This window comes from Podarcis cretensis, assembly GCF_951804945.1.
Source record: "Podarcis cretensis genome assembly, chromosome: 2".
In the NCBI taxonomy this organism is placed as follows: Eukaryota; Metazoa; Chordata; class Lepidosauria; order Squamata; family Lacertidae; genus Podarcis; species Podarcis cretensis.
In genome coordinates, this window is record NC_137171.1 from 21,711,573 (window position 1) to 21,735,283 (window position 23,711).

Genomic DNA, 23,711 nt, shown 5'->3' on the forward strand with positions numbered 1-23,711 from the left:
ATGCTGAAATACAGAGCACAACAGCAAGCTAAAATAAACCGTTAGCTTGTACCCAAGCTGAGAGCAAAGGCATGAAGCACTGGTTTCTGAACACACAATATAATCAATCTCTCTCTCCATTTCCCCTCTTGTCCAGAACCGAGGGATCTACATGTTCCGTATCAACAATGAGCATGTCATTGATGCCACACTGACAGGTGGCCCTGCCAGGTGAGTGAAGCTGTGCCATGGCAGTTCATTGCATCCAAAGCCAAAGCTCTTGTTAGCCCATCACAGACTTTGATGTTCAGGGTGGGTTGGTTTTTAATTGGCAGTGATTTAAGTCATACTGCAATTCATAGCGTTTTCTGAATAAACATGCATAGTTATTAGCTGTCGAAGCAAAATACACTCATTGACAACTAACCAGAGGCTTTTTCCCAGATGGGAAACCTGGGCCCTCCAATTCCCATTGACTTCATCCAGTAGAGGGTGCTGGCAGGTGTGGTTCAGCAACATTTAGAGGGGCCAAATAGTTGCAGCCATCAACTGGATTTTGTTTAAAACAAGATCATTTCAAAGGGAAGGGTGGGCAAAGCATTCCAACACTCTACTGGCTGGGGGAAAGGTAGAAGGACAGCTCAATTGTAGCTTCTTTTGGCCTTTCTATTTTCCCTCCCACCCTTTCCCATGAACTTCAGTGGCACAGGATTTACTACACTAGCTCCACTGGAATAGCTCCAGGCACTTTTAACTGGGACAGCTCAGTCGATAAGAGCATGAGACTCTTAACCTCAGGGTTGTGGCAAAAGGATTCCTGCAATACAGGGGGTTGAATTAGATGACCCTTGTGGTCCCTTCTACAATTCTATGAATCTGTGGGATAGCTCCAGGCACAATCTGAGGGGCATTTCAGGAAAACGGAAGGGGTTTATGATCCTGGAGATCTGTAGCCTCCAAAATGCCTCTTTCCCAACTCCGCTGCTGGTGGGACAGTTTTCTGGGGAGGCCTCTGGGGCCAACTTCCTTCTCCATGGCATCCTTTAGTCCCGCAGGGCTGAGCAGAACATTATTCCCTCAGCAGATCTTAAAGAAACAGCACACCACCAGCTTGTTATCATTGAGTTCTCAATCTGTCAGGACCTGATGATCGATAAGCTAGTTTGGAAGAAAGAAGAATGTCTTGCCCAAAGCTGAAAAATTGTGGAACTTGGCTAGGGAACATGGGAGACAGCAGGCAGGCTAAGAGGCGATACAAACCGCTACAGTATAGGAGAGGAGCCTTGAATGATGGTCAGGGGTTCCAGGGGCAGCACTGGCCTCTGTCCCTCTTTCCTCCCCTCCTTCCTCTGATGTCCTCTCGTATCTCTGCCTCCCAAAGGCTTGCAACAGCTGTTTGTTGCAGCAGCCCTGGCTACAAGCTCTGCAGGCGAATGGTGCCTCTGGGGCTGGCCCGGGGGTGCGGGTTGCCAGGAACTGAGGCAGCCTCAGAGAGTAAGCAAGCAATCAAGCAGGGATAGGAGCCCAGCCTGGCAGCCCACCAGCCCTTGCTGTTGGGAATGGACAGACAAGTCACTAGCCATTATTATTACTATTATTTATTATTTATACCCCGCCCATCTGGCTGGGTTTCCCCAGCCACTCTGGGCGGCTTTCAACAAAACACTAAAATACAATAACCTATTAAAAATTAAAAGCTTCCCTAAACAGGGCTGCCTTCAGATGTCTTCTAAAAGTTTGGTAGTTCTTTTTCTCTTTGACATCTGGTGGGAGGGCGTTCCGCAGGGCGGGTGCCACTACCGAGAAGGCCCTCTGCCTGGTTGGCTTGTGGGGCAGTGTGAGGAGGCACCTCTCTTTGGGATGGGGAAGCAGCTCAGAGACTAGGGGCGGCGGCAGCAGCAGCTGCTGACCAGAGGAATCCCTAGAAGAGGAGGCTGAGGGAACACTCCACAAGGGAGGGTGTTTGAAAAAGGGTTAAGAGGCCGCCAGTTCTGCAAGGAGGGCTTGACACAACTGGGCTTCTGAGCCCCACAGGGGTGCTGCAGAAAGAATGTAGTTGATCAAGGGAGCCGTGGACTCAAAAAGGTTGAGAACCTCTGCTGTAGGGTATTTTTCAGCCAGGGCTACAGCTTCCCAGCCCTCCTTTCACTAATGAATACTTAGTTCTCTCGAAGATTAAGAATAGAATTGTGCTGTCGTCGTCCTGGCTGGTTCAGGTCCCCCAAATTCCAGATGAAAAGTTGGGTTCCTAAAGGGCCTAATTCTGTGGTGCTGTGGGGTTAAGGGTCCAGGTGCATGATGCCTATCTCCCCCTCTTCTGCTGCCCCCACTCAGGTACATCAATCACTCCTGCGCACCCAACTGTGTGGCTGAGGTGGTGACTTTTGACAAGGAGGACAAGATCATAATCATCTCGAGCCGCCGGATACCCAAGGGAGAGGAGGTGAGAATTGAATTGTGGTGGGTTGGGGGAAGGGGTGGTGGTGGAGCAAGGCCCAGTGTAGGCGAAAAAAATACCTGTGGGGAAACCCGACGCTGCGCCCATGCTTTTGTCCTTGGAGCGTTCTTCGAGTCCATTCGCTATGAGATGCTTCCATCATGGGACTTGCCATGGCGTGCCCAGGGATCTCCCAGCTAAGCAGTGACCCAAAACTGCTTAATGTCACCATGTGCCCTCAGACCAAGCCTTGAAGACCAGGGAAACTTGCCTAAACTCCTTCTGGGTTAATGCATAGAAAGCATTGCCCTTGCACACTAGCACACCTTACTTAAGCTGGAAAAGAGGGGGCAAGAACCAGCAAGCAGTTTGGATGGCCTCTCCTTCAATGCCTGTGTGTGCCGTATGGCCTTCCTTTTACGTTTTACATGCCTGACACGGGTGGCGCTGTGAGTTAAACCACAGAGCCTAGGACTTGCCAATCGGAAGGTCGGCGGTTCGAATCCCCGCAACGGGGTGAGCTCCCGTTGCTCGGTCCATGCTCCTGCCAACCTAGCAGTTTGAAAGCACGTCAAAGTGCAAGTAGATAAATAGGTAACGCTCCGGCGGGAAGGTAAACGGCGTTTCCGTGCGCTGCTCTGGTTTGCCAGAAGCGGCTTAGTCATGCTGGCCACATGACCTGGAAGCTGTACGCCAGCTCCCTCGGCCAGTAAAGCAAGATGAGCGCCGCAACCCCAGAGTCGGCCGCGACTGGACCTAATGGTCAGGGGTACCTTTACCTTTATGTAACTGTTACATCTCCCTGCCGTGGTGGTCGTGGGACACTGCGCGACAGCAGCAGCACTAGGCAAGAGCCAGCCTGCTTTTTCCTCTCACAGGCTAAAAGAGTAATCCGTAGGTCTCACCATAGAAACATATTGTGTAGGCACATCCCTGCGTTTTGTAATCTGTGCCAGCATCGGACTGACTCTGGTTCACTGTCTTCGACAAGTGTGTGCATCGTGAGCTACAAAAGGCCAAACCCTGCTGCTGTAGGCTAGCGAGCACGCACAAACCTGAGAAAATTAGTGTAGTCCGGTGAATAGTGTGTTAAACTATGAATTCAAGCCTCTATTCTACCGGCAGTTCCTTGCGTTGGTGCCGTATCTGTAAGATGAGGATTGCATACCTCGTTCACACTGTGCTTTTTGTGTGGAAGAGTACATCTCCCCAACTGTTCTGGTTGGGTGAAGGGATGCGGAGATATCCTAAAGTGCTTGTGGCTGGAAATGTTCATGTTAGGTTGACAGAAGCAGCCTGAGTAATTGGGTAGGGCAGGACCCCCCCCCCCTTGTTCTTTAATGTTGAGCAAGGGATTACATCTCAGTGATAGGCCCCATGCTTTGCATAGAGAAGGTTCAATCCCTGGCGTCTCCAGTTATAAAAGCATCACCAGGTTATGGAAAAACAATTTGCTGGAGAGCCACGGCTTGCCAGCCCAGCTTCCTAAGTTACACATAGGGCTGTCTCTGAAGCCCTTTATCTTCTCATCAAGATGGCAGCAATAATGGGAGGAAGTGGAGTTTGGGAGCTTCAGCCGGTGCAGAATTCAGCGGCCACATTGCTCACTGGGACAAGATGGTTTGAGCATATCGCACTGATCCTGGACCGATTACACTGGCTGCCAGTTAGCTTCAGCTGATTTTGACCTATAAAGGACAGCAATACCTCAAGGACTGCCTCTTTCCATATAAACCATCCCAGACTCTCTGTTCATCATCTGAGGCCCTTCATTGCCACCTCCACGAGGTCCGGAGGGTGGCCACATGAGAACGGGCCTTTTCTGTAATGGCTCCCCGTTTGTGGAATGCTCTCCCCAAGGAGGTTTGCCTGGCGCCTTCATTATATATTTTTAGGTGCCATTGAAAAACTTTCCTCTTCAACCAGACCTTGGGCTGATCAATATCCTACAGCCTTTTAAATGCATGGAGGGTATTGTTTTGTTGTTTTGGTTTAATTATTCACTTCCTGTTTTGGTTTATTGATTTTTTTATCTTGTATTTTATTCCGTGAACCGCCCTGGGATGAAGGGCGGAAAATAAAATTTTAAAATAATAGTAGTAAGTTCCACCTTAACCAAGGCATAGAAGTCATATGAAAAGGAAGGCAAGTCCAAACTCCAGTTCCTCCCATTATTGCTGCCATCTTGATGAGAAGATAAAACAGTGTAGAGATTTTGTTCAACTCTAGTCACTTGTTGCAACCAACGTAGCCATCGCGGGAATGAACCAAATGGATGGCAGTGACGTATTTTACGTTAAAAGTGCCTCAAGGATTAATCCTCGGTTCTCTTCCAATGTCGTCCTCCCTCAGCTGACCTACGACTACCAGTTTGATTTTGAAGACGATCAGCACAAAATCCCGTGCCATTGTGGAGCCTGGAACTGCAGGAAATGGATGAACTAAACCCCAAGGAGGCTCTTCGGACAAAGCAAAGGGGGAGACCCCGACTGCTCGGCACAAGAGGCTCTGCACAGAGAGGAGGTCTGCTGCTGTACCAGCTCTCCTAACCCTCCTTCGGCGCAGGGAAATCACCTGGGGGGGGGGGGGAACGAGGCATGTTTGGAAGCTACCAACATGCTGGTGGGGCAGCTGGGGCCCAAGGCAAGAGAGGGGTGATGTCAGCATATCTGCCACTGCTTGCCAGTCTTGGCTATGGTATTATCATCAAGCTGGCTGCTTTCAGCTGTCAGGCTCAGCGGCTTCCTCTTCCAGACAAGGCGACCTACTTCTCCCCAGCAGAAAGGAGCAGCCACTAAGCCAGCCCCATCTGGGGCGGGGAACTGACAAACTGGCAACTCAGGGTTTTCTTTTAGTTTTTCTTTTGCTTTTTTAAAAAAATAAAAATAAATTCTTTCGAGGCCGAAATGGGGAGCGCCCTTCCGCCCCCCGTGCACCTGTAAATAACGGGCTTCAGAAATACTATACTGGGAGGAGACTGGGGCATTCTTTCTAGCAGAGCTGGGGGAAAGCAGGGCTGCAGCATGGCAATTGGATCCCCGGGGAAGAATTTGTAATTCCCTCCCCCCACCCCCTTGTGTGTGTGTGTGTGTGTTTCTTTAAGGAATTTTTGTGTGCGAGAGAGATTTCTTCTTTTTTTTAAAAGTCTACTATCTATTGCTTGCTAATCTACCAAGGTAAACAAGAGGCTTCAAAGAGACTCATTAGCTTGACAATCCACCTTCCAGAGCCCACTGCCCCCACCCCCCAGCTCTGGATTTTGTATACATTTAGATGTCGGATTTGAAAGGGGGAGGGGAGAGAAAGTGTGTGTAAATAACGTGCTTTTTTTTTTTTTTTTGGGAGAGAGAAAAAAGTACTTTTTTCCCAGCAGAAAGCAGGTGTTGGCTTGCCGAAGCTGGAAACAGGCCCTTCCTCTGCCCCACCCTGCCCATCCTCCCTGCGCGAGGAGCATTCGCACTTGAACCTACCTCATTTGAAGTGTTAGACTTTGCTATTTTCTGTTTTCTAATGTGAGCCCCTCGCTGTGCCACCCTTCTGCTTTTTGAGCCCTCTTCCCTAAGTACGGAGAGCCACAGCTCCCCTGGCAGACATGGGAATCCATTTCCAGGAGGCGGTGGGAAACTTTTTTATTATCTGGGGTCGTTCCTCTTCCCCCCCCCCCAACCAAAAAACCCCACAAAACCCTCAAACCAAAAACAGTACCCAGTCGCCTGACAACCTTCCGGACTGAATTGCTGAACCGAGCGCTGTCTGCTTTCCCGCCCCAGCAACCAAGAAGGGGGCAGGGGACCCCACAAGGCTTGAATGTGCCAACGTGATGGAGAATCCTGGTCCAGCGATGCCAATCTCAGCACATCTCTCCTGTAGAGCCCAACCCATTTTGCCGACGAAGGAAGGGGGGGGAGAGTGCTTGACGAGAGAGCCGATGGCTAAGGGGGCCCAGCTGTGATATTTGGGGTTGGGGGAAGAGTTGGCCAAACCCATTGCCCTAGAGACGCCCAGTTCCCAATTGTTTCCCATGATCAACTTGCTGCTCTGAAGACTCTCTTATGTTTGTGTGTGTGCTTGTGTGCGTGAGAGAGAGAGAGAGAGATGTTGGCACATTGCAGAGTTTGGGATTATTTATCTATTTATATATATTGTGTATATATTTGAACTAGCATGGGGAGGAATGCTCTGGCTGCCGAGTTTTTCTCGACTGCCGGGTGGGTTTTCACAGGCCACCCCATTTCCCCCCCCCCCACTGGGCAGGAAGGAACTAGAGGGGAGAACGTGTTTATGGACAAAACGTAGGGTGGGAAGGGGAACATGTAAAGAGCCCGTTTTTTATGCTTTCTCTGTGTGTATATAGATGACTATTTTTCCTTTTCCTTTTTAAAGAAGAAATCAATTTATAACCAGTATCTTGAGAGCCATCTGCCTAGCGCCATCTTCCCCCCCCCCCCCCAAAGCGTAGGGAGATTCTGTATTAATAGAAGGCAAAATGTGGGCATTATACAGGGGAGACACACACACACACACACACACACACACACACAAACAACCCGGGGGGAAAGAGAGAAACCCACAACAGGGTCTCCTTGCTGTTGAAATGAATTTGCAAGACAGCTGTACCCTTGAACCTAAGTTGGTATTGTGGGGAGGGGGTGAGAGTTGCAGGGTCTTTACTGATAAGGCTCTCTCGACTTAACTTTGTACAGTTGAGGCCTTTTAACGCACAATTGCACCATTTCCCCTCTCCCCCACCCCCCAAAAAACACTATAACACACACTCTCTCTCTCCAAATGCCTGTAAGAGTGGCATTGAGTGATTAACCGAGGCCACATCTCATATTCTCTCGCCTGATCCAACAGACAAGGCAGAGAGAGAACGTGGCAATAAGACTTTCATAGCGGGGGCAAGGTGGGGCATGTAAAATCAGGGTTTGTGTGTAATAATATCTTTTTTTGAACTTGTTGGCAAGGTGAGAACCATGTTCTTGAGTGAAAAAGCTGCTTCTGCTAACCGTTCAAAGCTATGACGGTTAAAAACAGTGGGGGTGGGGTAGGGAAATTTCAAATATTAAAAGTAGTAATTAAAATTGTATATAAGATGGCGTTTGTGTAGAGAAGGGGGGGAGTTTTTATCAGTAACAAAACCACTGGACATTGTTTGAAAATAAAGGTTTGAGTTAAAGCCAGTATACATTTTTTTTTGTCTCTTCGGATTTGTTTTGTGTGTCATTTCCATTAATTTGGAAGGCTGTAAAGATGTAAAAAAAAATAAATTTTAAAAATTGCTACAAAGGTTTAAAAGCTTGAGAGAGATTTTAAAAAAATGATAAAGTGACTGAATATAATAGATTGTCAAGATTTTTTTGGATGACGGTTAAGAGTTTAAGATAATCCTGTAGATTTTAGCTGATGAAGAAAGTCTATACAGTTTTTAATTTTTATATAAACTATAACCCGGTCTTGAAGCTAAAACTTTTTTAAAGTTCTCTGCCTGTATAATCGCATTTGACGCCTTGTCCCATACTTCTGTTTACAGTTGCACATATTATATATATTAAGTTTTAACCCTTTTATGAACCCAAAATAATCACTTTTTTAAAAAATAAAGTGTGGACTTTGTGAGGAATTATATTTTGTGTTTTGGGGTTTCATTACTTTGTGTGCGTGATTTCTGTGTAGCAAAGTTGTCCGTGATGAGAACAAAGGGTTGAAAACAAAACATAAATATTCCTTTAAAAAATAAAATAAAAGCAAACACGAAAGCACCCTTGTACGTGACATGTTTTCTACCAGGTGGTAGCTTTGAAATGTTTCTAATTTACCTTCAAAGTTGTGAAAGAACTGGCTCCCAGTTTTGCTTCTCTCTAAGGTTTTTTAAAGGAAGAAATAAAACCCTAAAATGCATTTAAAGTAATTGGGTCTTGGTTTAAATCTGACTGTGCTTGTATGTGATGGAGTGACAGTCTCATGTCAATCGGTTGTCAGGGTGTACCAAATCCACATTCTCAGTAGATGGGTGGAGATCTCATCTTGGCGAATCCAACCATAAGAGTCCTTCTACACATGTGATATCTAAGATTTGCAGCTTCTGTGTGCGCCTGTGTCCCCTTTCCCCATGCTTTCTTGTTCTGCCATTAATCTTGTGACCACAGGTGTGGCTCAAGGTATTTTGGGGAGTGGGAACCATCTTAAAAGCAAGTTTTGTTTATTATTGATATTGCCTATCCGCCCAAATCCTGCCTATGTTTGGCCTCCTGAAACAAAAACCAATATCTGGGCCGCAGGCTGTAGGATATATGGAAACATGTAAACTTTTGGAGTTACTCTAAACTAAACTAGGGCTGATTTGACTATGAGGAAGGTGTGCCCGTATATAAAGAATTAGCATTGCTGCAACTATATGGTGTGCATACTCCAGCTGCAGCCTTCTGTGTAGCAGAAAATAGGCAGCTTGGTGCAGTTTCACCAGCCACACAATACTCCCCATTCTTCACAAGAAAAATCTAGCAAGGCAGAGCCATTAATACAATGATTTTGTCGTCACTTGGAAGGAAATCTATAGTCCATCCCAGGGGTTAGCAACCTTTTTCAGCCATGGGCCAGATCACCATCCCTCAGACCATGTGGTGGGCCAGACTATATTTTTTTTTTGGGGGGGGGGGGGGATGAACGAATTCCTATGCCCCACAAATAACCCAGAGATGCATTTTAAATAAAAGCACACATTCTACTCATGTAAAAACAGCAGGCAGGCCCCACAAATAATCCAGAGATGTGTTTTAAATAAAAGGGTACATTCTACTCATGTAAAAACACGCCAATTCCCGGACCATCCGCGGGCCGGACTGAGAAGGCGATTGGGCCGCATCCGGCCCCCGGGCCTTAGGTTGCCTGTCCCTGGTCCATCCCAATACTAGCATCTCTCCACCGCTGGGAGAAGAATGTTTTTAGAAATTAAATGCAAGTTGTTAACAGGCCCCCTTTTCAGATGTTAACATTCACTACCGTGTACACCAAGTTGTCCTGGTTGCGTTCAACCCCTTGTTGAGTGCATCAATACTGTGCCAGTGACTCAACAGCTCCCTGAGCGGGGGCGGGGGGCAGTCACAAAAGGGAAATTTGGCAAGGCTAAAAGACAGGCTTTCTGTATTTGAAATCCACATTGCCTGGATTGCTGCCTATCTGGACCACCCTCGTTTGAGAACGGGGAGCTTTTAACTTTGTGTGTCTGATCAATCACAATATTTTTGTGTTAAAACAGAAAGGTCGGTCTCCCCCAGCCCTAGAGGCACTCTAAGAAAATAAAGATGGCACCGGAGGCCTACACCATGCTATGCAGGCATCCAGCCTCTCCGATAAGAGATTAGGTGGACAGAAGCAGAATGGAACATTGACAAAAGCTGTATTTTTAATTGACTGCTGCACCACTAGCACGGTCTTGCATTTCTCCTTTATAACCAGAAGGATTAGAAACCTCTTTTGAAAACAGAAGCCAGGTTATGTGGTGGACTCAAGGATTTGCACTTGAGTGGTAATGAAACAAAAAAAAAGGGAACCATGGAGCAGAATCATGAACTACAGTTATCGCAGCATGACAGTTCACTTTTTTTCATGAGAGTTCCCAGGCCCTCCCGCCCTGAAAACCACAACCCCATGAACACTTTTGTGTGACAGAATTCTATAAAAAACAGAAAGGTTTACACAGAACAGCTGTATCTCCCAGAAGCTCATCTCGGGCACCCATTACAAACAGCTCAAGTAGAAGTCTTGCAGGGGGTGTCCTGGAGATTTCATGCCCTCCTAAGAATTCAGTCTTTTGCACCAGAAGAGGTGCCGGTCTAATTGTAGACTAGCCGCATGGAGAATGGGTTCTATCCCGTGGCAAGAAACAAAACTCAATACTGCTTAGCTTTGTGGACAGCTGACGCTCTCCCTGCTAGCCCACCCCACAAGTTAATGTGTGGTTCTCTAGAGCTTCAGATGATGTGATTGCAGCATTGTCATCAGGATTTTGCAGTTAAGAGCTGTTTCTTTCGGGAAGAGTCAATATTCCAACTGCTTTCAGTACTTGTTGATACCAAAGATGCGCACGCCATGGAACTGGGGTAGTTTGGGCAAGAGGACGCTCAGCAAGGAGGTAGTGTTGATTATGAAGTGCACAGGGTCATATTTGGTATAAAAGCTGGTCAAGATGTAGCTAATGGGAAATAAACATGCGGTTTTTAGATGCATGAAAAGAGTTAAAGCTTTGCTGCTTAAGTAAAAGACAAAGCGGTGCAAACGAAGCCATTCCTGGTACTTACAGGACAATTGGGGAGATGCTTAGGAATTTGCGAGAGGACGTCCACTGTGTGCCGTAGTCAATCTGCTCCCAGTGTGTGAGGAGGCGATCCTTGCCCTGGTCTGGTGTTTCAAAGGGGGTTCCTTTCACTGTGTGTAGGAGCCAATACATTGCCTGGTGGGGGGCGGGGTGGAAAATAAGTGAATTAAGATTGTGGCCTTTCTTCTCTCTCCCTAGGACAGCAGGAAAGAGGACATCAGCTCAGATTCTTGTGCAGCTCAGATTAAAAGGAATAGTTGAGGAATTTCCATACAGTGGTACCTTGGTTTAAGAACAGCTTAGTTTATGAACAACTCAGATTAAGAATGCTGCAAACCCAGAAGTAGGTGTTTTGGTTTGTCAACTTTGCCTTGGAAGCAGAACATGTTTTGCTTCCTGTTGAGTGTGTTCCATTTGTAAATTGAATCCCCCGCTGCTATGGGAAAGCACGCCTTGGTTTAAGAATGCTTTGGTTTAAGAACAGACTTCTGGAACGGATTAACTTCGTAAACCAAGGTATCACTGTATTGGTATTGGTCCAAACATAAGCTGCATCCTTAAAATGGGATCACTTCAATGATGCAAGAGCACAATAACAGGTCACACAACAAGTCACTTTATACAAGCCAGCTCTGGAGGGCAAAAGCAAGGCCTATAATCAGGCCTATATGGAAGAAGGTTTGACGTACAATGACGACAAGCTTTACTGCATAGATATCCCATGATCTGTGATAACAATCAAGACTACTCTGCTTGTGGAAAAGAGAAACGGCGCATACAATCCTTAGGATGTGTAGCAGGGATAGGGAATATTTTTTCAGCCTGAAGGCTGTCAGGGGTGTGGAGACGACAACACACAAAATGGGCGGGGAAGCCATCGTTGTAATTCTTACCTTTGTACAACAAGCTAGTTTCTACACACGCACATTCATTTCTTACCCCGTTCCAAGCAAGCAAGGATCCCTATCAGAATACAAACACACATTCCACCCAGGCAGTAACAGTCAAGAAGGGCGTGAAGCAGAGTCACTGAAGGGTGTGTCTGGGAAGGTGTTATAACACAAAGAGTCCCCAGAGTTTGAGCTCCACCACCACCAACCCAGAGAATGCGTTAAAGGCTCAGGTGCAGAAAAATAGCCTTAAAGAACTTAAGTTCACGAGCTGATAAAAAGTTATAACCTACCAAGTTATGGATGACATTGGTCAGGGTCCAAACCACAGGAACGCTAAAGAAGGGGATGCTGAGAAGAATGATGTGGAGGAGAACCACCGAGATGCTATAAGCCAGCCAAATGCCTTTGCTGTTCATCACTCGGGTGTTGGGATTCACCTCACTGTGGGCCACGCCAACATTCATGCTGAAGAGGAAAAACAATATGCTGGATGCAGAGATACTGTACAGTGGTACCTCGGGTTACATACAGTTCAGGTTACATACGCTTCAGGTTACAGACTCCGCTAACCCAGAAATGGTATCCCGGGTTAAGAACTTTGCTTCAGGATGAGAACAGAAATTGTGAAATAGAAATTGCAGAAATACACACACACACACAGAGTTGTTTCACATACCACATTGCCATCAACTACAAAAAAAGTGTTTCTTTCAAGCCTAATTTTGGGGAGCCGGAGAGAAAAGCAGCTAAGGAAAGCCTCTTTGGGCGCATGCGAGCCCACAGGTGCCACACTGGCAGCCAGGGCGTAAAACAGTAGGGCATTTTATGCTTATTCCTATTTCCTGCTTCTTCCATTTTTTAGCAGCCAAGGAACCAGCCTCATTAGTCTTGTGGCGGAGGTCTTGCTGGGCAAGGCAAGAAGGTCCCTGGTCCTGCCCCAGACACCTCCAAGAAGGGCCCCACCCCCCTGTCTGGATCCTTGACTACCATAGCCTTGGCCCTGTATACCTGAAGGAGCATCTTCACACACACCCATCATTCAGCCCAGACAGGGAGTTCCACCTCCGAGGAGCTCCTGGCAGTGCCCTCACTGAGAGAAGCGAGGTTACAGGGAACCAACAAGAGCGCCTTCTAGGGAGTGGCACCCCAGCTCCTGCCAACTTAGCAGTTCGAAAACACGCCAATGCAAGTAAATAAACAGGTTCCGCTGCGGTGGGAAGATAAACGGCGTTTCCGTGCACTCTGGCTTTTGTGATGGTGTCCCGTTGCATCAGAATTGGTTTAGTCATGCTGGCCACATGACGTGGAAAGCTGTGTGCCGGCTCCCTGGGCCTGAAAAGCGAGATGAGCAGCGCAACCCCATAGTCGCCTTTCACTGGACTTAACCTTCCAGGGGTCCTTTACTTTTTTACCTTCCTACGGAAGGCCCTATAAATCACTATACAGTGGTACCTCGGGTTAAGTACTTAATTCGTTCCGGAGGTTTGTTCTTAACCTGAAACTGTTCTTAACCTGAAGCACCACTTTAGCTAATGGGGCCTCCCGCTGCCGCTATACGATTTCTGTTCTCATCCTGAAGCAAAGTTTCTAACCTGAGGTACTACTGCTGGGTTAGCGGAGTCTATAACCTGAAGCGTCTGTAACCCGAGGTACCACTGTACAACCTTTGACAGACATCTGTATAAGGAGGTTCTTAATGCTTGATGTTTTATTATGCTTCTGTATATGCTGTAGGCCGCCCAGAGTGGCTGGGGCGACTCAGTCAGATGGGCTGGGTACAAATAAATTAAATAATAATAATAATAATAATAATAATAATAATAATTAGTGCAGAGCCGACACTAAGCTCACGTGGGCCGGTGCTCCCACTCAGGACAAGGCGGCTCCCTGCGAAGCCCCCGTTTATCACCAGGAAGGCCACCCAGGACCCACAACGGAGACCTATAGGAGACCTACGCGGCTGGTTCCGCGGCGGCGGCGGCGTCTCTTCTTAGCGAGGGAGCGACAAGGCGAGGAACCCGAAAGCGGCGCTTCTTCCTGCTTCTGCTTCCGCAGGCAGGCGGTCTCCAGGAAACGATTCCTCGTCCCCGCCCCCCACGGCTAATCAGCCAATAGGGCAGGCGCTCCCGCCCCTCCCCATTGGCTATTCCCTGCCGCCGCTCTTCGCCTCTCTCCCCGTTTCCCGGTTTTAAAAAAAACCACACGAGCCAATGAGCGAGGCGGATGTTAGGGAAGCGTCAAAGTTCAAGGGAAAGCGAGGCCCGGATTGGGCGGCAGGGCCTGAGCGGGCACGCACGGTTTGCCGTCGGGGCGCGAGGGAGGAGGCCGCTGAGGGAGGGGAAAAGCGAAGGGAAGATGGCGGCGGAAACAGTGGAGCTGCACAAGTTGAAGGTACCGAGGCCGGGTCTGAGCGGGTGGGGCGGACTCCTCATACTCTGAGGGAACAGCGCTTGGCGTTCTCCTTCTCCTCCTTCGCCTCATTCCAGGCTGGCGGCGGCGGCGGCGGCAACACTGAGGGAAAAATCCTGAGGGAGCTGCCTTTCCCCCCTCAGGCTCCGTGTGGGGTTTTGCGCCGCCAGACCAACCGGGCCGCCGAGTTCTCGCGAGGGCGGGAAAAGAGTCGCGGCGGTTCCCGTCGCTCCGCGCTCCCCTCTGAGGCCGGCTGGACCTGCGGGCATCGCGCCATACCTGCAGGAAGGGGCAGCGCTCTCCTCGCCCACGTTGGTTGGCGGTAGCTGCGTAGCCCGAGCTGAACGCCCTGGTGGATCAGGCGAGGGGATCTGTCTAGCCCAGCATCCTGTTCTCGCACAACTACCAGCCAAGATGCCTGTGGGATATAGGAGCGCGAGAGAAAACTCTCCCCTCCCGTGGTTTCCAGCAATGGTGGTCGGAAGCATTGCTGCCTCAAATTGTGGAGTAAAGGAGCAAACTCTTCGGTCTCCCCCCCCCCCAAAAAAAAAAAAATTAAGAGTGCCTGGAGGGATAGATATATACATACAGTGGTACCTCGGGTTACATACGCTTGAGGTAACATAACGCTTCAGGTTATAGATGTTAGGGTGTGAAACCTAAGACGCTGGCAAGTTAGCAATGTCATGTCACTTTAAGTAGTGAAGCTCGTTATGTTGTTAAGTTGCTCAGTATATAAAGAGTGTTTGTTTTCTCTGCCTGGGGGGCGTGAAGCAAAAATGTCTGAAAGCTCCGGAGGTGTTTCTGTTATCTTTCTGCAATAAACCTGTCTTTGGAAAGACAGGCTTCCCTGTGTCGTTATTTCTTTGCTGCTGAGACTCTGAAGCTTGTACTGCAACAAGAATCTCTGCACTGGACTTAATCAATGCTCTGCAAAGAGAACTGTTGCTGGTTGCGCAGCGGAAGCGTTTACTGGACCAGTACACAAACTCTCTTAATAGACTCCGCTAACCCAGAAATAGTACCTCGGGTTAAGAACTTTGCTTCAGGATGAGAACAGAAATCGTGCTCCAGCGGCGCAGCAGCAACAGGAGGCCCCGTTAGCTAAAGTGGTGCTTCAGGTTAAGAACAGTTTCAGGTTAAGAATGGACCTCCGGAACAAATTAAGTACTTAACCTGAGGTACCACTGTATACCACACACACACAAGTATACATAGATAGGTAGATACACACACACACACACACACTTATATACATACACACATAAATATATAGACATATATACAAACAAACAAACATGTACAGTGGTGCCCCGCAAGATGAATGCCTCGCAAGACGGAAAACCCGCTAGACGAAAGGGTTTTCCGTTTTGGAGGTGCTTCGCAAAACAAATTTCCTGTGGGCTTGCTTCGCAAGACGAAAATGTCTTGCGAGTTCCTGTGGGTTTTTTTCCTCCCCCCCCCCTTTTTCTAAGCCGCTTATCTGCTTATCCGATAAGCCGCTAAAAGCTGCTAATAGTGCTAATCCGCTAAGCCGTCAATGGGCTTGCTTCGCAAGACGAAAAGACCGCTAGACGAAGAGACTCGCGGAACGGATTAATTTCGTCTTGCGAGGCACCACTGTATATATACACACACATATATACAGGATGTGGGTGGCGTTGTGGTCTAAACCACTGAGCCTTGGGCTTGCCGATCAAAAGGTTGGCAGTCGGAATCCCCGCGACAGGGTGAGCTCCTGTTGCCCTGTCCCAGCTCCTGCCAACCTAGCAGTTCGAAAGCACACCAAAAAGTGCAAGTAGATAAATAGGTACCGCTCCGGCGGGTAATGGCGTTTCCATGCGCTGCTCTGGTGTCATTGTTCCGTTGCACCAGAAGTGGCTTAGTCATGCTTGCCACATGACCCGGAAAAACTGCGGAGCAGACAAACGCTGCCTCCCTCGGTCTGTAAAGCAAGATGAGCACTGCAACTCAGAGTCGTTCACAATTGGACTTAACCGTCAGGGGTCCCTTTACCTTTTATCTCGGTTTTTGAATGTCTCCGTTGACGAACATTCGGTTTTCGAATGCCATAAACCCAGAAGTAAATGCTTCAGTTTTTGAACATGCCTCGGAAGTCGAACATGCCACGCGGCTTCCGCTGAGGCCTGCCTGTTGGCTATTGAGTTTTCAGTTTTCGAACATTTCAGAACTCAAACAGCTGGGGACCTGGGTGCCCGAGCACCCACAAAATTCCCCATGAAGGGGGCTGGTCACCCTCAAATTTTGGTGCTAGGGCCATGCATGCTGTATGGCACCCACAGTCACAGGACCAAACTAGCACTCCAGATGGCCATTGCCATTCACATGGTGCGGGTGACCCCCATTATAATTGATTATGCGCGACTTACTTGCCCCGCCCCCAAATATTTTATTCAAGTTGGCACCTCTGCTGTGGAGGTAGAGCATATCTATAATGGCTAGTAGCCATTGATAGTCGTCTCCTCCCCGGATTTGTGTAATCTTTCAGTAAAAGTTGGAAGCATATCATTGTTGATTTACTTCAGTTAGTAAGTCATTTGGAATGAATAGTTCTCAAAGTGGCTGATAGCTAATTCTTAACAATTCAGTACAAAGCAGTGCTCTCTCATTTTAGTAGTGGAGGATGTTATGTTAACCTAGTAAACCATTGAGCCTCTTGGGCTTGCCAGTTGGAAAGTTGGCGGTTCAAATCTCCATGACGGAGTGAGTTCCTGTTGCTCTGTCCCAGCTCCTGCCAGCCTAGCATTTTGAAAGCACATGAGTGCAAGTAGATAAACAGATACGACTGCGGCAGGAAGGTAAACTGCATTTCCGTGCACTCTGGTTTTTGTCATGGTGTTCCGTTGCACCAGAATCAGTTTAGGCATGCTGGCCACATGACCCGGAAAGCTGTCTGTGAACAAATGCTGGTTCCCTCAGGCTGAAAGCGAGATGAGTGCTGCAAAGCCCATAGTCACCATTGACAAGATTTAACCACCCAGGGGTCCTTTACCTTACCTGCCTTCCATAGGTTATTGGACGACAGCTCCTCTGTCATCCCTGACCACTAGCCATGCTTGTTGGGGCTAATGGAAGTTGTAACCCAGCAACATTTGAAGGGGTACCAGGCGAGGGTCTATGTTAACTCCTCTTCCCCAGCTCTCTGGTGGCGAGTCTAGCAGGAAATGGCCCTGTCCCAATAGCACTCCAAATAAGAAACTGGGGGGAGGAAGTCAGCCACAAGCAGGTATTTGTATAAAAATGTGTGTTCCTGTGAAATTACGTAAAGAAAGTTGAATGTGTTTGAATGAAAGTCTCAACCTGGACCAGTAGAACACTTCATTTTACAAATGATCTTTTAAAAGCCTATTTCTTCTCTTGTCCTTTAGTTACTCAGTGAAGCATGAGCCTCTCTAGGATTAAGGCTGCAAACCTTTGCCCACTTATATAGGAATCAGTACAACCTGAATATAGTGGAACTTGCTTTGATAAATCCACTTTATACAATTCAGTCCTATTTCCCTCTCAATTTGCATGCTGAACTTTCTGTCATTGCTGCCCCTGGTTCTGGGCAACCAGTATTGCCCTCCCACTTTCTAGGTTGATGCTTCCTGCCACAAAATGCTTGTGTAAAGTTGCAGAGATAAATGTGGGGAACCAGGAACTTCACAGTATGAAATAAATGTTTCCCCTTGTATGCTTGTTATTATTCATTCAAAGCATCCCCACCTCAGCCAGAAAAGTTCCCAGGGCAGCTTATATAAGCTCATGCTTATATACTTCCCATGTTTATATACTTCATAAATTATTGAAGCAATCTGAAAACCTTGTGGCCCCTTGGTAGGCCCTTATGAGCACCATGACTCCTGGTGATGGCAGCTGTGGTGTGGAAGGTAGGCACACAGCCCAAAAGGATGTAATAACACAGTAAAACTACAAATTTATAGAAGATGTGGTGGAGCAGCATAGAATTGTGATGGTTGCCACCAGTAATGTTACTCTTGCACAAAGTTGGAGCAGTCAGAGGTGCAGTGGGTAACTTAGTGAGATCTCATTTTCCCAGGAGCAAAATATTACTATGTGCATTTAGAGAGAAGTCTTCCTTCAGGAAAACTAGTCTCATGAATAAAGTTCTAAGGTGTCTAGGCCAATTAAAGCTTAACTTCATAAGTCAACTTTATTAACTATTGTGAGACTGTGAGTCTTCTATTTTTGGTCTTGTTTTTACTGCAGATTCCTACAGACTTTCTTTACAAATGTTATAAAATGAGTGTTGAAAAAAATCTAAATAAACCCTGTGTCCTTATTAAAATACACAGCCGTAGCTTGTTCAAAACCTTTCACCACTTAATATCTATCCATTATGATTATTGCATTTTTGTATATGTTTCCTTCCTAATCTGTAGGAAGCCACACTTTCTTTATTAAGGCAAAGTCTCTTCTACTTTACAGCTAGCTGAGCTGAAGCAGGAATGTTTAGCCCGAGGTCTGGAGGCAAAAGGAAACAAACAGGATCTCATCAATAGACTTCAGGCCTATCTTGAGCAGCATGGTAGGTTCCTACACTACATTCTTTCTACACTCTACCAAGATCCTTCTAACAAGATAGAGCAGAGACCAGCAGAGGTTACCTTAAATATTTAAACAAATGTGTTGCTTTTTGGATGTTCATTGTGAAACTGTTTACAGTCAAAGGTTCCCTGTACTTCAGTTTATTAATTGCTCTTCATATAAAGTTCTGAAGTGATTAAGCAAGACATAGGCCACTTTCTAATGTCATGCTAAACCATGGTTTAATGTTAAGTGCACAAGCCTCTGGCTCAAGTGCTTGCCTCTCTGTTTCTGGCATGGCCAAGAGGAGGAGTTGGAAGTTTTTGCTTACATTTTTCATTAATTGCGTTTTTGCATTTTGTTCAATCTCATGGATGCGTTTTTGGCAGGACCCTCACAATTCCCTTCAGAATCTTTGCCAGTGACAGATACAAGGAAAAGAAACATGAGCTGGCGTGGTGTAGTGGTTAAGAGCGGTAGTCTCGTAATCTGGGGAACCGGGTTCACGTCTCCGCTCCTCCACATGCAGCTGCTGAGTGACCTTGAGCTAGTCACATTTCTTTGAAGTCTCTCAGCCCCACTCACCTCACAGAGTGTTTGTTGTGGGGGAGGAAGGGAAAGGAGAATGTTAGCCACTTTGAGACTCCTTTGGGTAGTGATAAAGCAGGATATCAAATCCAAACTTCTTCTTCTTCTTCTTCTTCTTCTTCTTCTTCTTCTTCTTCTTCTTCTTCTTCTTCTCTAGTACCAGCAGTGGTCAGGAGAAATGTTTCTAGAACTAAGAGAGACAGGTTCAACCCCCCCCACCCAAACTACGTGTTCACAGGTTTTATTTTCAGTAAAAGGCACAACTGACATGGATAAATACTCATACTGTTGAAGACACTGTTTTAGAACAGAAACCTTTTGGAATGTAAGGATAAAGTGCATGTCTGCAAAGGAAGCAACTACTAATACAAGACGCTTTATCATGGTGGTCAGTAACATTGCATTGAAAGCAGAAAAGGGGGATTTGAATTCTGCTCCAGGCAGATACTGGAATCCACTCTAGCCCAAAGTACACTACTGCTGTTGTATGCCACACAGGTCTACCCACTAATTTCCTGGTGGCCTGGGCAGCACAGCCACAATGCTGGGCTTGTGACCGTCTACTAGTCCAGTTAGGAAACTTCTGTGATTCATTTCAGAGCTCAACCTCCTGGCTCCTCAGTCTTGTTTCCTGCCAAGCTCAGCAGATGTCCTCTGTCTTCTTAGACTTTAACATTTTTCTTGGCTTTTTTTCCTTTTTTCCAGCATTCGGACCCACTAATTACCCTGTTGGTATCTTTTCATCCAACATCATGAGTGATGAGGCCCAATCATACGCCATAGCTAAATAGCTTAAAGCCTCAGATTCAGCATATTCCTGCTCCTAGGCAAGTGATGGCCCACTCAACTAGAGCTACAGCCACCATAGTGGTCTGGCAACTAATGTCAACATTAGAGGGCAGTCCCCTCTGCTGTTACCAGACATTATAAAGGCGATGCCTGCACTTCTGCAGAAGCAGCCCTTTGGAAGGTGTGTCCTTCAGATAATAGCTAGACCACAGGGAGTGGATTCAATATCTGCTCAAAGGAACACATGCTCTGGTAGGTCCCAGCATAGTGGCATTGTAGTCCAGGCTGCCAGGAAAATGTAACTTTGGTCACTTACTATGATATGGGCCTTTTCTGGCAACAGGGTTCACCCTATATGCCGCTGCTCTCTCAAGAGGTAGTCATATAAATTGTTATCAGAGCAGTTTAATATATGCTTATTACTATTATTATTATTATTATTATTGTTATTATTATTATACATAATACCAGCTATGTTCAATACACTGTACACAATTAAATTAAGAAATTCTACCCTGAAGTTGTACAGTCTAGAACAACAATTATAAACAATACAACAAAAATCAGTAGTTTAGAACGCATAGTTCACAAGCCATTAAAATTGAAGTTCTTTCCAATGACATTGTTAGGTTTCCCTGTTGTGTTGCAGATCCTACAGTTTTTAGAGCTTGACCAGAAGGGAAAACTGAGGAGCTAGGAGGAGCACTGAAACAAATCATGTTTCTTGCCTGAGCTGGCAGAGGAACACAAACCTAGAATAGTGACTATGTAACCTTCTGCTAGAAAAGACCTGTATCATAGTAAGTCACTAACATTACATTTGATACCCAAAAATCATTTCAAAAAGTAGAAAGGCAATGGAAAAAGCTAGCCTGGCAAGAGAAAATTAGAACCCCGGTGTCACTTTTTCTTAGCAACCAGAGACATGGAAGTTTTCAGAGGCAGCAAGTTGTTTCCAGAAAATGGAAATCAGCAAAATAAAAACAAAAAGGAATTTAAATTTGCGCATATTACAATCACAAAAATGCAAGTATAATATAACAGATCTAAGAAAATAATTTGAGGAACATATTACTGAAAATATTAATGCCAGCAATTAAAAACAGGAGACTAGTTAGGAAGGCAGTTGGATCACTAGAGGACCAAGGAATTAAAGTTTTATTAAAGGATAAGGTGGCTGCTGAAAAACTGACAAATTATGTAGCTGATGAAGATGTAGAACAGAGGCCCAAGCCTAACATGACCCACTGAATTTGTATTCCATAGGTAAAACCATGCTCAAGATAGCTTACAGCATGAAAACTTACATAATTACAAACATAACAAAAGTAGTCAAAACACATCAAAAAGTTCACAACCATAATTGCACAATTTCCACATAAATAATTATAAGATCTAAAAATTCAAATACAAAAAATTAATAGTAACAACAGTAACAACAAAAACCCAGCAACTGACCCCACCCTGCCAAACAATACTCCCCAGAAATCCATTCAGAAGCCTCAGCTTTTGTAGCTGTAGTTGGTCAGGACCCTGCTGTCCCAAGCCAGGTGGAAAAGACTAACAAGGCAGGGAGCAGATCTTCCAGGACTCACAGCCAAGATGTTTGAAGTCTTTTAAAATCACCCTCTATATAAGAGAACTGAAAAACATTGAAAGTAACCAAAGGCATTTCAGAGTGGTTAACTTAAATGTTTGTTCTGATAAATTGGTGGGAAGTGTTTGAAAACAGAGGTCCTCTGGCTGTGCCGGGACGATATGGGATTAGGGGGCCAACTCCCATCTCTTGTGGGGGCGCAATTAGTGCCAGTGCCTTCTGTCAAGAGTTTGGGTGTAATCCTCGATGCCTCCCTTTCTATGGAGGTGCAGGTTGCAGCTACAACAAAGGCGGCATTTTTCCATCTTCACCGTGCTAAGCAGTTGGTCCCTTACCTCTCTCGCCCTGATCTCGCCACTGTGATCCATGTGATGGTCACCTCCAGGCTTCATTATTGTAACTCACTCTATGCGAGGCTGCCCTTGAAATTGACGCAGAAACTAGCGGGTGCAAAATGCCGTGGTGAGACTCCTTATGGGATCTTCACCATGGGATCACATTCATCCACTGCTATACCAGCTACACTGGCTCCCAGTGGAGTACAGTATCAGGTTTAAGGTGCTGGTTTTAACCTTTAAAGCCCTATACGGCCTAGGACCCTCGTACCTATGGGACCGCCTCTCCTGATACGCCCCACAGAGGGCCTTATGGTCTGCAAATAATAACACCTTGGAGATCCCAGGCCTCAGAGAGATTAGGCTGGCCTCAACCAGGGCCAGGGCCTTTTCGGCCTTGGCCCCGACCTGGTGGAATTCTCTACCACAAGAGATCAGGGCCCTGCGGGATTTGACATCTTTCCGCAGGGCCTGCAAGACCGAGTTCCGCCAGGCCTTTGGTCAGGACTCAGCCTGACTATCCTTTTCTTTTTGTATAAGAACTAATATGAAAGAAGCCTCCCAGCATTCTCACAGGCCCATCCATTTAAGATCAGTGTAAACAGTTAAGCTGATGAGCACTTACTGTTCCCAACCATAGCCCTGCGGAAAGCCATCTAATTAGACTTTAATTTGATTTGACCTGTTTTTAGGAGGTAATTTAATTATTGTTTGATTTTATACTAATGTTATACAGTGGACGCTCAGGCTGCAAACGTGATCCGTGCGGGATGCACGTTCGCAACCCGCAGCGGCACGTCTGCGCACACGCAGGTTGCGATTCGGCACTTCTGCGCATGCGCAAAGTGCGATTTAGTGCTTCTACGCATGTGTGACTGCTGAAACCCGGAAGTAACCCATTCCGGTACTGCCAGGTTTCAGTGGTCCGTAACCTGAAAAAACACAACCTGAAGCGTCTGTAACCCGAGGTATGACTGTATATCTGATGGTAGCCACCCTGAGCCCGACTTTGGTCGGGGAGGGTGGGATATAAATAAAAGGTTTTATTTATTTATTTATTTATTTATTTATTTATTTTGTTGTTGTTGTTGTTGTTGTTGTTGTTGTTGTTGTTGTTGTTTGGTTACTTCACTGCTCACCCCCTAATTCCAGGTCATTTATGAACAAATTAAAAAGCACCAATCCCAACACAGATCCTTGGGGGATCCCACTTCTTATACTCCATTGTGAGAGCTAGCTTTTCCATTCTAGGAATAGTTATGAAAGGTATAAAAAAGAAAAAGTATTCATGCAAATCTGTGGTGGAGCCACACAGGTATGGTCTCCACTTCTCAAAAAAGATACTGTAGAACTAGAAGAGTAGTAGAAAAGGACAATGAAGAAGAAGAAGAGTTTGGATTTGATATCCCGCTTTATCACTACCCAAAGGAGTCTCAAAGCGGTTAACATTCTCCTTTCCCTTCCTCCCCCACAACAGACACTCTGTGAGGTGAGTGGGGCTGAGAGACTTCAGAGAAGTGTGACTAGCCCAAGGTCACTCAGCAGCTGCATGTGGAGGAGCGGAGACACGAATCCGGTTCACCAGATTACGGGTCTACTGCTCTTAACCACTACAGCACACTGGCTCTTAACCACTACAGCACAATGAAAATTATCAGGGAGCTGGTGTAACTCCCCTATGTGGAAAGGCTATAAGGTTCGGGGCTGTTTCGTTTAGAGTAATGAGTAAGGGGAGACAAGACAGAGGGATATAAAATTATGTATGGTGTAAAGCAGGGGTGGGCAAATCCCAAGAGACTGCAATCTACTCACAGAG

General features: G+C 46.5%; 3 protein-coding genes across 16 annotated transcripts in view; 2 read left to right on the top strand and 1 right to left on the bottom strand.

Moving 5' to 3' along the window:
* Positions 1-8,178, top strand: part of KMT2D (lysine methyltransferase 2D) — a 107,152-nt gene extending 98,974 nt beyond the window's left edge. For all 13 annotated transcript variants that reach the window (XM_079965296.1, XM_079965291.1, XM_079965295.1 and 10 more), the window contains 3 exons: positions 137-210; positions 2,314-2,422; positions 4,769-8,178. In XM_079965296.1, coding sequence (XP_079821422.1) covers positions 137-210; positions 2,314-2,422; positions 4,769-4,861 — 276 coding nt within the window. In that variant the 3' untranslated portion in view covers positions 4,862-8,178. The remainder of the gene's footprint in view (positions 1-136; positions 211-2,313; positions 2,423-4,768) is intronic.
* Positions 8,179-9,798: 1,620 nt separating this feature from the next.
* Positions 9,799-13,727, bottom strand: ORMDL2 (ORMDL sphingolipid biosynthesis regulator 2). The gene is made up of 4 exons (XM_079965719.1): positions 13,583-13,727; positions 11,917-12,091; positions 10,717-10,868; positions 9,799-10,610 (listed from the first exon to the last, which is right to left on the bottom strand). Exons 2-4 carry the CDS (start codon positions 12,088-12,090, stop codon positions 10,475-10,477), a joined length of 462 nt encoding a protein of 153 aa, XP_079821845.1. The 5' UTR covers position 12,091; positions 13,583-13,727; the 3' UTR covers positions 9,799-10,474.
* A 133-nt stretch (positions 13,728-13,860) lies between these two features.
* Positions 13,861-23,711, top strand: part of SARNP (SAP domain containing ribonucleoprotein) — a 58,357-nt gene continuing 48,506 nt past the window's right edge. For both annotated transcript variants that reach the window (XM_079965684.1, XM_079965685.1), the window contains exons 1-2: positions 13,861-14,017; positions 18,488-18,587. In XM_079965684.1, coding sequence (XP_079821810.1) covers positions 13,982-14,017; positions 18,488-18,587 — 136 coding nt within the window. In that variant the 5' untranslated portion in view covers positions 13,861-13,981. The remainder of the gene's footprint in view (positions 14,018-18,487; positions 18,588-23,711) is intronic.